The sequence below is a fragment of the Mycteria americana genome, chromosome 7, assembly GCF_035582795.1.
Source record: "Mycteria americana isolate JAX WOST 10 ecotype Jacksonville Zoo and Gardens chromosome 7, USCA_MyAme_1.0, whole genome shotgun sequence".
Lineage (NCBI taxonomy): Eukaryota > Metazoa > Chordata > Aves > Ciconiiformes > Ciconiidae > Mycteria > Mycteria americana.
In genome coordinates, this window is record NC_134371.1 from 36261719 (window position 1) to 36275269 (window position 13551).

The following is a 13551-nucleotide window of genomic DNA, read 5'->3' on the forward strand; positions in this document are numbered from 1 at the left end:
CACATTGAAAAGTTAATGTTTCCCTAATGATTACCTATGTAACACATACTTGTGGCTGTCTGCAACTTTGTGTTGGCGAGAAAGAAAACTGAATATTAGGTTTAGGAAATTAAGAAATAAGCTTCTTTACATAAAGCATTTCAGAGAAACTCACCAAAAACTTGAAGGTTGTAATGTTTGCTGTCCACTCCAGCCCTGTTAGATGCTACACAAGTGTACACACCACTATCAGATATCTGCACTCGGGCAAGTCTAAAGAGAAAATCATTTTAAGCAAGCTGTAAATGGAATACATTATCTTTATTATGGCATGGTTTGGATCAAATTTTATTCTTGCTTCCAAAAATACTAGCAGAATTATGCTGATATAGCAAAAGAGAACAGAAAACTTCAGCTAGTTAAAATAGATGAAAACCAACCTGAGAATTTGCCCAGCTGAGAGCAGCCTGATTTGGGAGGAGACAGACAAAGGAAGGCCATTCTTTAGCCAGTTTATCTGTGGTGGTGGGGTTCCAGCAGCAGTACATTCAATACTTAGGAAGGTGTCCGAAAGGGCAGTGAGGTCCTCTGGTTCATCTTTATTATTGGCTATTGTTGGAGGAACTACATTTTGTAAATGTTGAAAAGGAAAATATTAAAACTGGCTCTTAAGATCACTCCACATGTGTTATCTTGCAGGAAATCCTGCACCTAATGCCCCACAGCCAATTCAATAAGATCATCCCAATTTTTTTTAAATAGTAAATCCTGTAACAATAATATTGAGCACTAATAAATTATCCATTTACATATTTAAAATCAGATGCACTTTAGAATGATAGTAGAATTATCTCTTTGATTTGTCAGGCTGTGGCAAACAAGAGAGAGCTCGGAGCCTGAAGCTCACAGGAAGAGAATGACAATGCAGGAAGGAACAAGTGGTCAAGCCTTAGAGGGGACGGGCTGAACTGCTTTTAAGGGCCAGATGGGACTTGGCAGTTTGCTGCCACTCAAACTTACCTCCTTAAATAAATCTTAAATAAAGTGAAAGCTAGAATCATGAAGGAAGAAAGTTAGTTTATTAAATTCTAGATGTATAAACTGATTTTTTAAATATAGAAAGTTTCAGAATGCCTAGTTAAGTATTCTGGCTGACTGTTCTAACAGAACTGCTTTTGGGGCTTTATGGTTTTATAGCTTGAAAGCCTTGGTCTTGGGGACAAGAGGGGACTCACTATATAAAGAAGGCCCAGCTACATGCAGCTCCAAGCTCTGGCTGACTTAAGATCCCATCACGCACCATGACAGTTGCATAGAGAATACCATTTAAGTTGGTTATTGCTTGAACCTCAACCAATACAAACTGATCAAAAAAAGTCTCCACTGTTGTGTAGTGCCATTCTGTCCCAAACAGATGTGATGTGGTCATTCAGTATTGTTATTTATTATATCAAAGATCATCTCGTTAGTCTGCTCATACTCATATTCCAATTGATTCTCAGTCTCTGTATAACTGGGACGGACACACCGCTGTGAAAACACTGCCTATGTGGAAGTCTTCACTCTTTCACACTAGTCATTGTACTTCGTGAACACATTTTTCACCAATTTCACTCTCTACACTGCTAAAGAAGAGTTATGCTCACTATCTTCTGTATGTCAAATTGTGCAAGAGAAGAATTTCATCCAAAACTCTCATTTTTCTTTTAAATTCTAAATAAACTATTTATTGGGGGGGGGGGGGGGGGGGGGGGGGGGGGCTTTAACTATTAGTTCCCTACCATACTACTCTGGCTTTAGCTGAGGAACTTCGATTGGAATTAGTGAAGATAAACTAATACAACAAAAAAGCAGTACCACAGTAAATCAGCCACACGCGTATCTTTCTCTACAAGAAAAAAAAAATAACCGCAAGCAGAATTCCTCTATTATGAAATACACCAAAGGAATTAATTTCTGTTTATCCCAAAACATATTTAACAGCAATTTCAATCGTTTTGTCATTGACAGAACATCCTGTGTAATATACTGTGATATCTACAGTACATGAAATTGGAAACACATGCATGTAGTATTACACTGAAGACAGGCATTCATTTCTTGGCCCTCTTTTGGGAGTGCTTACAAAGATAGGATCATGGACCAGATTTCAGTTTCACATCTGTGAAAACTCACCATATACATTCAAGTTGAAAATCCGGTCTTCCTCTCCTGCAGGATTAGTAGCCACACAAGTGTATTTTCCTGTATCAGAACTGAGAGCGCTGAAAATGTTTAATGTGCTGCCATCTGGAGTTACGCTACAGGGAAGGTCATAAAACACAGTGAGTTTGTTTACTTATTCCTATGACCTGGCAAACAAACAGTCAGTTTTGTACATTTAAATCAACTACCTCTATCCTCTTGGGAATTCGGCAAGAGAACCATTGTTTTTTGCAAAATATTATTATTAGAGATAGGCTAGGAAGTTTTTCCTAAAGATGTCCTGTTTAACCTTGTATTAGGATTCAATTCCAACCAGGCTTTTGAACAACCCACAATGAAAAGCATCAAGAGTAAAATGTTTCCATGTCTCTCATCTTTCCCCTCCAAATGAACTTAATGGAACTTATTGACCTTAATAAACTTCAATGAACCTGATGAACTTTAATGGAACTTATTAACTGAGAAAGACATAGATATCATATACTTATCTCTGTACGAAAAAAATAAAATTAAAAAAAAAAAAAAAAATCAAAGTAGTAACCTGGCTAAGCTAAGTCTCAGGCCCTCTTTACTCTCATTCCTTAGGGCCCTCTTTTATGTTCCCTCTTCCAGGCCCTCTGAGGTTTAAAATTATGCAAGAAGAGAATGCAGTGTCTGCTTATTTTTGCTTGCCTTATTCTTTGTAAATTGTCACCAGCAACTGTTTTTCCATCTTTAAGCCATTGCATAACAGGCGTGGGCACTCCATTGGCATTGCAGACAAGCTGGATGCTTTCTCCCAGGAGGACGCTGACCTCACTAGGCATTTCGGAGCCAACGATATTAGGAGGAACTGGAAACGCATGATGGTGGGAAGAGAAGATTCATCAGCAAGAAACATAATCTAAACTATAAAAAGTTACACTGCAGTAGCTCATGAGTACTAGCATTTATTGCAGTACCTCCATTCAAATCTAGTTTAGAAAGTATATGATTATATTGTTTCTAGAGGGGGTTCTGCAAAGATCAATTCAAAGCCACTTTAATCATTCCTTAAAACAGCTAATTTACAAAGTTATAAAAAACATGTTATCTTTGCTATTTTATTTAGTATCTACAGTTATCTGCTCAAACAATACTAACATGTACAATAATATTATGACAAAATCCCATTTCAGTAAACATCACAATGCACTGTAACAATTACATGCCTGTTTAACTCTTGAGCATGTGCTTACTGCACAGTCAAATGCTCTATTGCATGAAGACTATCATATTCCTGTTAACAAACACACACTTAGTCCTAACCAGTAGCCATTTTTGGCCTATTCTCCTAAAGAACAAGGTTGACAGTCATGCTATCCATCAAGTCAAGACTGTCAGTCCCACTAGTAAGTTTTGAGAATTTCAAGCAGTTTCAGCCACATTTGATCAAACAAGCAGCTTGATATTCAATTCCTAAACTTGGGGAAAAACTGGCAGGCAGGCACGCACACAAAAAAGCAGCACCCCCAAAGAACCATCGCTATGATAAACAGTTACTAGTTCTGTTTGGCCTGCTGATGGCCAGCTATCATGCGTGGGTGTGCCTGCACACTCAGCTCACAGCTGATGCTGTCTCTTCTTCCTCAACCAGCAACTGCTGGCATGGGAAGGGACAATGGCAGAAAGCTGGAGATGCTATACAACAGGCGTGTTATTGGACACAAGAGGGAACTAGCGCAATTAATGAGGATGAGTCATTAGGAACAGAGGGAAATAAAGATAGTTGCAGCATAAGGGTGACATGCAGTGAGGCAGTAGACAATTCCATTACAAAAAGGGTTTCTCATTTGAGCAGGGGGATGGGGGGTGGAAATTAATAAGGAAATGCTGCCAGGATTTCTTTGCTATCTCCTCCTATTCGCTATGGCAAAAAAGGCAACAGGTATCACTTCTTCTGAATCCATATATGTGTGGTGCTCCACACTCAACCAATGTAGCTTGTGTTCAGCAGGAGGAAGGATGTGATCAGCAGCAAACACACACAGCCTTCCCGATTGCTTTCAAGTTCTCCACCAAGCAGAGGTTAAAAAAAAAATATTCTTTTTCATGCAAATTTCTGACTAACAGTATATAATCCTTTAACCATTTTTCCCCACTGGTTGCAGATGTTAGATATAATGGTCTGAATTCTCCATTTTTCTACACATTTATATTCTCTCAGTGTCTCTATAGTACAGACACAGTGTCATACCCAACCAATTATTAATTAGCTCTGCTCACTGCACTCTCATGCCTTACCTTGAATGGAAAGCACATAACTTTTCTGAGCTTTTCCCTCAATATTTGAGGCAATACACGTGTAGGTCCCACTGTCTAGAAGCTGAGAGTGAGCAATCTGAAGCTTGCTTCCACCAGATAAAATATGAACTTCAAGGGAATCGGAGTTTTCTGAAAATATGTAAACAAGTAGTCATTCCAAACCAGGCAAACGCATCTTGAGAACTTTTTCCATCAAAATTTCAAAACAAAAATTCCAATCAGTTAACATAAGAGTCTATCTAGAAACAGATAAATAAGAAACAAAAAATAGGCAGCAAATAGCACAGTGGTGCCCCAAACGGAGGAAAAAAAAGAGCAGAAAAGAGTGAGAGAGAACGTTACCTATCGGTTTTCCATTCTTAAGCCACACTAATGTTGGTGGAGGAATTCCAGTAGCATCACACCCAAAGGTAACAGGATTACCGATAGTTTCATTGACCGACTCTTGTTCAGGGCCTTCTATATTTGGTGGCACTATAAATTGAATGGAAGCAATAAGAATGCTTTGGTTACCAAATATTTTTGTAAACTGGTTTTGAACTGTCTACTCTATAATGTCAATGGTATTATAATAACTACTGCAGATCATGCAGAGTATGCTCACCATAAACATTAAGATGGAAATTTTTATCATCTCGCCCTGCAATATTTATGGCTTTGCACACATATTGGCCCGTGTCAGAAACCTAAAATAAAAATAAATTTTAAAAACCTTATTATGGAGTCTTATTTTAATGCTACAGTTCAGAGATATTAACAGCCTCTGCCAGCTCAAGGTCCTTTTCACAGAATGAAAGGCCTCCAGCAAATACATCTCCTACATACAGCTAGCAGAATACAGCAATAAATAACAAAATAATTGCTTAACAATAGCAGAGTAGTGGCAGACGCAGCATCCCACAAGCCTGGTGTACCTCTGCACCCTTGATGCGCAACGTTTGGTCATCTGCTAAGATCTCCACGTTTGCAGACTCTGAAATTATGCGCCTGTTCTTGTACCAGGTGATGACTGGTGGTGGAATAGCATTGGATTCACACTCTAACATCACCGGGGTGCCCACTCTCACGTTCAGCACTGTCAGTGAGGTTCCACTGTGGTCTTTGATGCTTGGGGGCACTGTAGAAGAAGCTCAGAGTTATTTCTGCCTTTGCTTTGTGAGAGGGCAGAAAACAACCTAATGAAAAGAAATACAAAATACTGCATTTTCAAAGCAATACATATTATTTCAGAAAATAGTAAGGAACAAACCAAGAACAGTTAGGAAACTCTTCTTCTGACTTTCCCCAGCTTGGTTTCTGGCAATACAAGTATATTCACCATCATCTGGTAGTTTGGCTCGGGGAATCTGCAGAGTACGAGCACCTGAAGTAAAGAGAGAAGGCTTGAGATTTATTCTGTGGTTATTGTATTAATCTCAAATGCTATTTTAAAATTGCAGGTCCAGACTGAGCACAGGCACTAAGTTAACCTCCGATTCAAAAAAGCACTGCATTGTCATTTCTTTTTAAGGTTCATTAATCCTTAAAAAAAAAAAAAAAAGTCCAGCCAAGAAAACTAAGATTTTAGGGTAAATTTCATTAGGGCTGTTAATTATAAGTTTGGACCACAAATACTCCTTTTAGACCCGTTTCTTTTGTAGCTGCTAACTGCTGTCTCCTAACATAACTATGTCCTTTCCACTTAACCCTGTCACTATGCCATTCTTTATTCCCCTGTCTCACCTGTCTCCACTCATGAAGCTACTTACTGCCTGTGCCTACATTATAAATCTGCACAGGTGCCTCTACTGCCATTAAGCAATTTGCATGTCTGTGCTTTAGTCTATGCTGCAACACAGCCCCCAGTCACCTAATACCAGCAAGACAGGACTGAGCACCACAGCAAGCTATCTGCAGTTGATACCCTGGGCTGAAGATAAACAGCTGGAGCAGAAATGACACTCAGGGACCTTATTGAGTGAGGAGCTTTGAATGGTTAAGACGACCTTCAAATACAAGGATTTATTCCTGAGAGTTCAGCAGGGTTAATCCAGTTTCCCACTGAAGTCAATGGGAAGGTTTTTACTTTTTGTCATCCAAGCCAGCAGAATTTAACTGAGCCTCCATCACAATTTCTGATCATTTCTTTTGAAAGGCGAGTCAAAGTGACTCAACTTTAATCAATAGCTGTATCAGAACACCTCTGTTATGTGACTTGACCTCTAGTCTTTTCTACATAGTTTATTTCAGTGCTTTCAGTCTGAACTAGCTGTCTCGGAAAGTGAACCTACCCAGCCGCCAAGAAATTATTAAACACAGTAGGCCAAGTGTCTTGTCTACTCACTGGAGCAATACTAAGAATATACTGGCTTCATAAATAATGGCCATCCCCCTTATCAAGACAAAATTTGAGTCCAAAGACTGTAGAAATATCTGAGATTCCTCACCAGGCACAATTAAAGTGTTGGTATTCGAAGTGATAGGTTTTCCATTCTTGAGCCAGCTGAGATCAGGAGGTGGAAAGCCAGTGACCTCACAAGTCAGAGAGATGAAATTATTCACCACCACAGTCAAATTTTCAGGATTAGTACCAACAACACTTGGAGGAACTGTGGGGAGAAATACATTAATAGTATCTATCATAGCACCAGCAAACAATATTCCACAAGATCCTGATTTACTAAAATAAAGCTGAATTGCTGAGTTTTGCCAGAGGGTCAAGGTGCAAAATCTTTCACATCCTATGAATGGATCCGCTGCTTTTTGGATATATCTGGAAATATGACTGAAGCCAATCTAATGGTCATTCCTGTTCCTATAATTCACAAAAAATTTCAGTGATTTCATCTGCAGTCCTTCTGTGCTTGAGATTTGGGAAGGCTAATTATAACCTATAAGAGATCCTGCAGTTCCTGACTAATGCACTATCAATTTTAAAACGCTGTACTCATAGGACACTTGCTATGTAAAGCAGGACAGATTAAATTTACCTTGTCAGGATATGTAGGATGACTAAGTATAATTTCTTCCTGATATTATACTGCTCCTATTCTTTCTGAAATGGTCCATTTTCTCATTATAGAGAACCAAAAAATGATTCCTTCTGATACAGTTCAGAGTTCTTTTGTTAACCGGACAAACCTGTTGTTTAGTAGTGAGCTAAGCAGTTTAAAATTCTGGCATGCAAGCATTGCTCTAAGGGGTGCATTTTTAAGCTTACAAGTCCCAGTATTTTTAAATACAAGAATATTTTGACATTTGACCTTTCTACAAGAACTATTTAAAATGAAATAACTGTAAATCTCTTCCTTTTAATAAACCCCAAGTTTTAGTTTCCATGTTTTTGCAGTGTGGATATATAAAACACTTAATAGGAAAGCAAAAGCATGTTCTTGGCTCTATTGGGTGGAAAAATCATTCCAAAGAACACATGGAATCCTCTTCTTCAAAGACAGAAATGTTAAAGTATTTTGGACCATATCCACCAGAAATACTCCAGCTGCTTTCTGTCACTTGAATGACACAAAACAGTCATTAAGCCGAGTTATTGCTCCTCTGTGGCATGGCAGAAACAAGAGGAGTCAATGTAAATGGGTGAATTCAGTCCATATTTTTCAACTTGGAATAACTGAAGGTTATTTCCCTGATAATGAGCATAAAATGGTTCACTAGAATAAATGAAGAATTCTGATCTGATGACATTTTATAGTTATTTATATTTATTTACTTTTACAGTTACTTTCCCACAGATGTGATTATTGGCAGTGCAAGACAGTGGGCAATTAAATACACAGGGCCAAATCTGAGCTATCTTTTAATGAATTTGCTTAAACTATATAAATGGTACCTATCAAATTCTGCAGCTTTCATGGCGTGTGCAAACCACTCACAAATGCACGACCGGTAATCTGCATACAGATGCAGTAAGGGGCTCAATTTTAGTATTCAGTGTGAAAATTACCTATTTATTATATATTAAGGTTAGAGGTTGAGATTTTAAAACTGGGTGCTTATTTTCAATGTTTTAGAAGGTTTTATTTTAGTTTTATTACTCACCTTTGAGACAAGGAGTGAATTTTTTAACTTATTAAAGAGCATCATATTTAATATTTATTTAAATTTATGAAAGCAGTTCCATTAGAAACATACAAAAATGCTGGAAAATAACCTTTTTTTGACACTGACAAAACAAAGATCATGCTGCTTAGTGATAATGCATTTTCATCAGTGCTTCACCCTGGGTGGTCCCTTCCTGAACAGCTATAGTCTAATTTTTCAAATGAAACTGCATTCAGACATTAACAGACCTAAATTGGAAACACTGTTGAGCTAGAATTGAAGCTTCATGCAAATATTTCTTTTAAAATAATAGTATTAGACTTCAGTCACTATAAACAAATATTTTAAAGACAAGATAGTTTAAATTAAAACAGAAATGTCAAGAAAAGCAAAATATTTTGATTTTAAACAAAACTCAAACATCAGGAAATCTGGATAGACTCCACTGAAAGAAAATAAGTTCTCAGAGAATGACTCCAGGGCAAATTCTTCCCATGACGACACTGGTTTTGGCTAATTGTATTACCAAGAAGAAAAAGTCACTATAAATGTGTTTCATTTAGTATGTAAATTTGCTGCATGTGTGAATGAGAAAGAAATTATTTCTTCTGTATGTAATAACCTGAATCATCAAATTCCTTGGATGCTGGTACTGTATTAAAGCAGAGAGAGAGAGAGAAGACTGTACTTGTCTTCTTTCTGGTATGTAATACAGAAGATTAGCTAGCTAACAAGGATGTGAAAAAGGATAATAATCGTGTGTAGAAGGCTGTGATATAAGTCTCCAAATCATACTGTGAAAGTAGATAAAGATATAGCTGCCAGTATTCCTTGGAGAGACTGTTTTTACAATAATAGAAAATGTTTCTTGATTGTATTTGTTTTAGACTTGTGATGCCAAAGGCCCAAATTTATTTTAATCCTATTCTAACTCAACAACAACAACAACAAAAAGAACAGAAAGGAATCTTAAAGGAGAAATTAAAGAAAAAAGTAAGCTTTTACAATGCCATCTCTCTCTTTTATCAGTTTGTAATTCATTATTTCAGGGCTTACCAACACCCACACAGTATACACACATAGCGACTACACAAGGCTCCCTCATAGTAATTTCCACCTACATGGAATACATATAAAGAGCTGAAGCCATATGGTATCACAAGCTATGTTTTGCCAAGGTACTTTAAACTTATATTTGATTTCTAGTACATCACAATCTCCATTACACCCAATAAGACAACTTACACGCATAAAGCTAAGTATGTGCCTAAGCACTCTGCTAAAATTAACACATTCAAGCTAAACTAACATTTGAAAGAAGACAACCAAAAAATTATGGATTATTGCACTTACCATGAACATTTAGGTTAAAATACTTTTTGGCACTTCCAGCTATGTTTTCCACAATGCAGATGTACCTGCCAGTATCTGTTATTTGGGAATTCAAAATCTAAGAAAAAGAAACAAGATTGTTGTTGAGCTAATATACAAGACAACTTACTGTTAAAGCATCAAGTTTTGGTGTCTCCCCAAAGACCCCAAGGTCTTCGGGGCGTGCAAGTCTGCAGGGTTTCCTTTGTTTGATTTGATTTTTTGCTAATGCCTTTGCAGTGTTATGAAGAAGCCAATCTGAGAAACTTCTATTGATGCTACTCCTTTCAGAATCTGTTACGCAAATCTGTGCATCTCAAACCTCCAGAAAAGTCAACATAGTATCTTTCTTATTAAACTCATTCAAATCAAATAACAAAACTACTATTCACAAAACATTTGAAATAGAAATCTTAATGTTCTATATAGTTTTTAGATTTCATTGTATTCTTAGATTATGCGATGAAAATGGAGAGAATTAAGCTCAGCTCTCTAACTATTTTAACAGTTTCATCCAGTATCATCCATTTATTGGGGGGCGTGGGGGGTGTGTTCTTCAGAATCCACTATTTTCTTTAAATAAAAAAAAGTACATTTTGCAATAATTCAACTCTGTTAGGGAAACTTGGACAAAATTGACAACAACAAGTTGTTCTCCACAGTAGTCAACATTATTTTAAACCAACTGATTTCACTGATGCAGTTCACAGCACGACCCCACAAACAGTTGGGTCAGCACAACTGAGGGAACTACAGAGCAGTGGGAAGAAGCAGCTGAGGGGCAGGGACAAGGGACAAACTCCTTAGGTTTTCAGCACCTTGTAGGAAAAAAGAATTCAGAATCTCATACTCAGAAAATCTAAACAGTTTTGTCTTTATGGGCAGCTTGTGTTTGAAATGCTAAAAACTGGTTATTCACTAAGAGCTACCTGTAACCTCCTTCCATTGGACAAAAACACATGTTTTTCGTCTTCTGCTAAGAGGTGGCCATCCTTTTGCCAGGTAATACTTGGAGAAGGGCTGCCACTTGCAACACAGTCCATTACCGCTACCTTGTTCACAAGCACAGTCACTTCTTCAGGCAGATCACCATCAGCTCCACTGATGGATGGTGGTACTACAGAAGAGCAAAACATGATAATACTGTGACTTAGTATCTCCCAGTGTTGTGGGTTTTTTTTGTTTTGTTTTTGGTTTTTTGTTGTTGTTGTTTGTTTTAAGATTGTGCACCAATCTTTTAGATTGGGTTTTTATAGGAAAGTAGTGAAATCTTCAGTGAACACAGTGAAAGATAATAAAATTCCAAGACTAGTTCAGCTGGAATAAATCAGTCCCAGAATAAATCCCTGGAATAACTCAAGGGACTGCAGGAGAAGTACACTTATTCACAGCAGCCATAAAGAAGAAGAGGTGAAAACTCATTTTCCAGCTAGTCCATCATGTTCTTTGCTGCCAGAACAAAAGAGGATTTCCAAGGCAGGCCCTCCTCCTAACAATAAATCAGTGGTAGATACAGAAATAGAAGTAAAGAAATAAGCATTTCCCAAGGCAAAAACCTTGACTACATCAAGACACAATGCAAGCAGCATACAAAAGCTTTGTGTGCAATGTTTGTAAACAGATCATACAAAACTGACTCTGCAGCCATCCAATGGTTGATCTAAATCATCAATTCCCTTACGCCTTTGGGAGTTTTGCAGGTATTTTAGAAAATGATGACCAAAATAAGGAGAGAGTAAAGTCTAGTAGGTCAGAATTTTGAACTGGAAACTGGATAGGGAACAAGACATACCAAGATAAAACCTGGATTTCTACATATACGTTTCTTTCTAGTGAAGTGCGATAGGGATAACACAATTGAGTTCCTATAATGATAAGCTAAAAACACACTGAACTGACAACATTAACACTATTTTCATGCAATTCGGTATATTTCTACAAAACTCTAGCACCTCATATAAACATACTAATTTCATAGTTTACAAATAGGCAGAATTTATAAATTTTAAAAACAATAAGTAAACCTGAACAATAATGCTTCATTAGTTTCCACAGAACTCTTTTCATCAGTAAAAAGGAAAGCAGGAAAGCTCACAGAGCACGCGGACATCGTAATGAATGGAATCCTCCCCGGCTTCGTTTACCGCCACACACATGTATCTCCCAGCATCTTTGGCCTGTGCCCGTGGAATCTGCAACACTCGGCCTCCTGGAAAGAAGATGCATTCAAGATTTAAATGCAGCACCAAGCAGTTTCCATCATTTACACCCCACATTTCACCAGAGACCTGAGCAAGCAAATTTATGAATGATCAGCATTTATTCTGAATTATAAGTAACTGTGCTGTTTTTGGCCGGGATAGAGTTAATTTTCTTTATAGTAGCTGGTATAGTGCTGTGTTTTGGATTTTAGTATGAGAATAATATTGATAACATGCTGATGTTTTGGTTGTTGCTAAATGGTGTTTACACTGGTCAAGGACTTTTCAGCTTCCCATGCTCTGCCAGGTGCAGAAGAAACTGGGAGGGGGCACAGCCAGGAAGGTTGATCCAAAGTGACCCAAGAGCTATTCCATACCCTATGACGTCATGCTCAGTATATAAAGCTGGGGAAGAAGAAGGAAGGGGGGACGTTCGGAGTGATGGCGTTTGTCTTCCCAAGTAACTGTTATGCGTGATGGAGCCCTGCTTTCCTGGAGATGGCTGAACACCTGCCTGCCCATGGGAAGTAGTGAATGAATTCCTTGCTTTGCTTTGCTTGCGTGCACAGCTTTTGCTTTACCTATTAAACTGTCTTTATCTCAACCCACGAGTTTTCTCACTTTCACTCTTCTGATTCTCTTCCCAATCCCACCAAGGGGGAGCGAACAAGCGGCTACGTGGTGCTTAGTTGCCGACTGGGGCTAAACCACAACAGTAACTAAAGACATTCATTTCCTAGCTACATTTTCTACTGGCAGATACTTGGCATTCAGCAATGTTCATACTGAAATGCTAGAAGAGAGTAATTAATTCCACAGAAGGGAATAACGTTCTTCTACAATATGCAGCCAGACATTATTCTTCAATCAAAGATAGAAATATTTCTCAGCAAGGTGACAGAGAACTAATAGGCAAAAGGAAATATAAGCACATAATATTCTGGTAAAGCTGTTGCAAACTGAAAAAATTCACTTCTGAAACTTATAGGTACATACTATTTTTACTTTTCACTCTATTCCTCATCTAAAGCACAGCCACATAAATAACTTCAGAAAGAGAGGGCATATTAAGAATATGTTTTGGGAGTGGTTGTCATTGGTCTCCCAACAGGTGAGCAATAGGCAGACAAAAAGACATTATCCCCACCACTGCCCTTCTTTACACACGCCATCCCAAACCATCCTCTGCACAGAAAGGCTCCCTTTTTGTACTCGCAGCATTATAAGCACCTCTCTCCCTTTCCCATATGAGCTTAAGAAAGAGCTCATGGTAATTTTTCTGCTGGAAACACTATTTCCATGTCTCACTCCCTGGTTAAGAGGCTTTTCTACTCACACGTAGAACACAGAGAGAGGATATCACTGTTGTATGCTATTTTGCAACACATCATATGAAAGTTAAATGGTCACATTCACACCATTTTAGGGACTACTTCTTTAAATGAAAGAAGAAAACAGCTTAAGTCCAAGGACT

General features: G+C 38.0%; 1 protein-coding gene across 1 annotated transcript in view; it reads right to left on the reverse strand.

Annotated features, from left to right (window-relative positions):
• HMCN1 (hemicentin 1) overlaps positions 1-13551 on the reverse strand; it is a 203021-nt gene that overhangs the window by 42120 nt on the left and 147350 nt on the right. The window contains exons 55-67 of the mRNA XM_075509138.1: positions 11972-12085; positions 10806-10993; positions 9859-9955; positions 6894-7055; positions 5717-5830; positions 5382-5584; positions 5072-5153; positions 4810-4941; positions 4447-4596; positions 2857-3016; positions 2155-2279; positions 420-603; positions 155-252 (exon numbers count right to left, since the gene is read on the reverse strand). Coding sequence (XP_075365253.1) covers positions 155-252; positions 420-603; positions 2155-2279; positions 2857-3016; positions 4447-4596; positions 4810-4941; positions 5072-5153; positions 5382-5584; positions 5717-5830; positions 6894-7055; positions 9859-9955; positions 10806-10993; positions 11972-12085 — 1809 coding nt within the window. The remainder of the gene's footprint in view (positions 1-154; positions 253-419; positions 604-2154; positions 2280-2856; positions 3017-4446; positions 4597-4809; positions 4942-5071; positions 5154-5381; positions 5585-5716; positions 5831-6893; positions 7056-9858; positions 9956-10805; positions 10994-11971; positions 12086-13551) is intronic.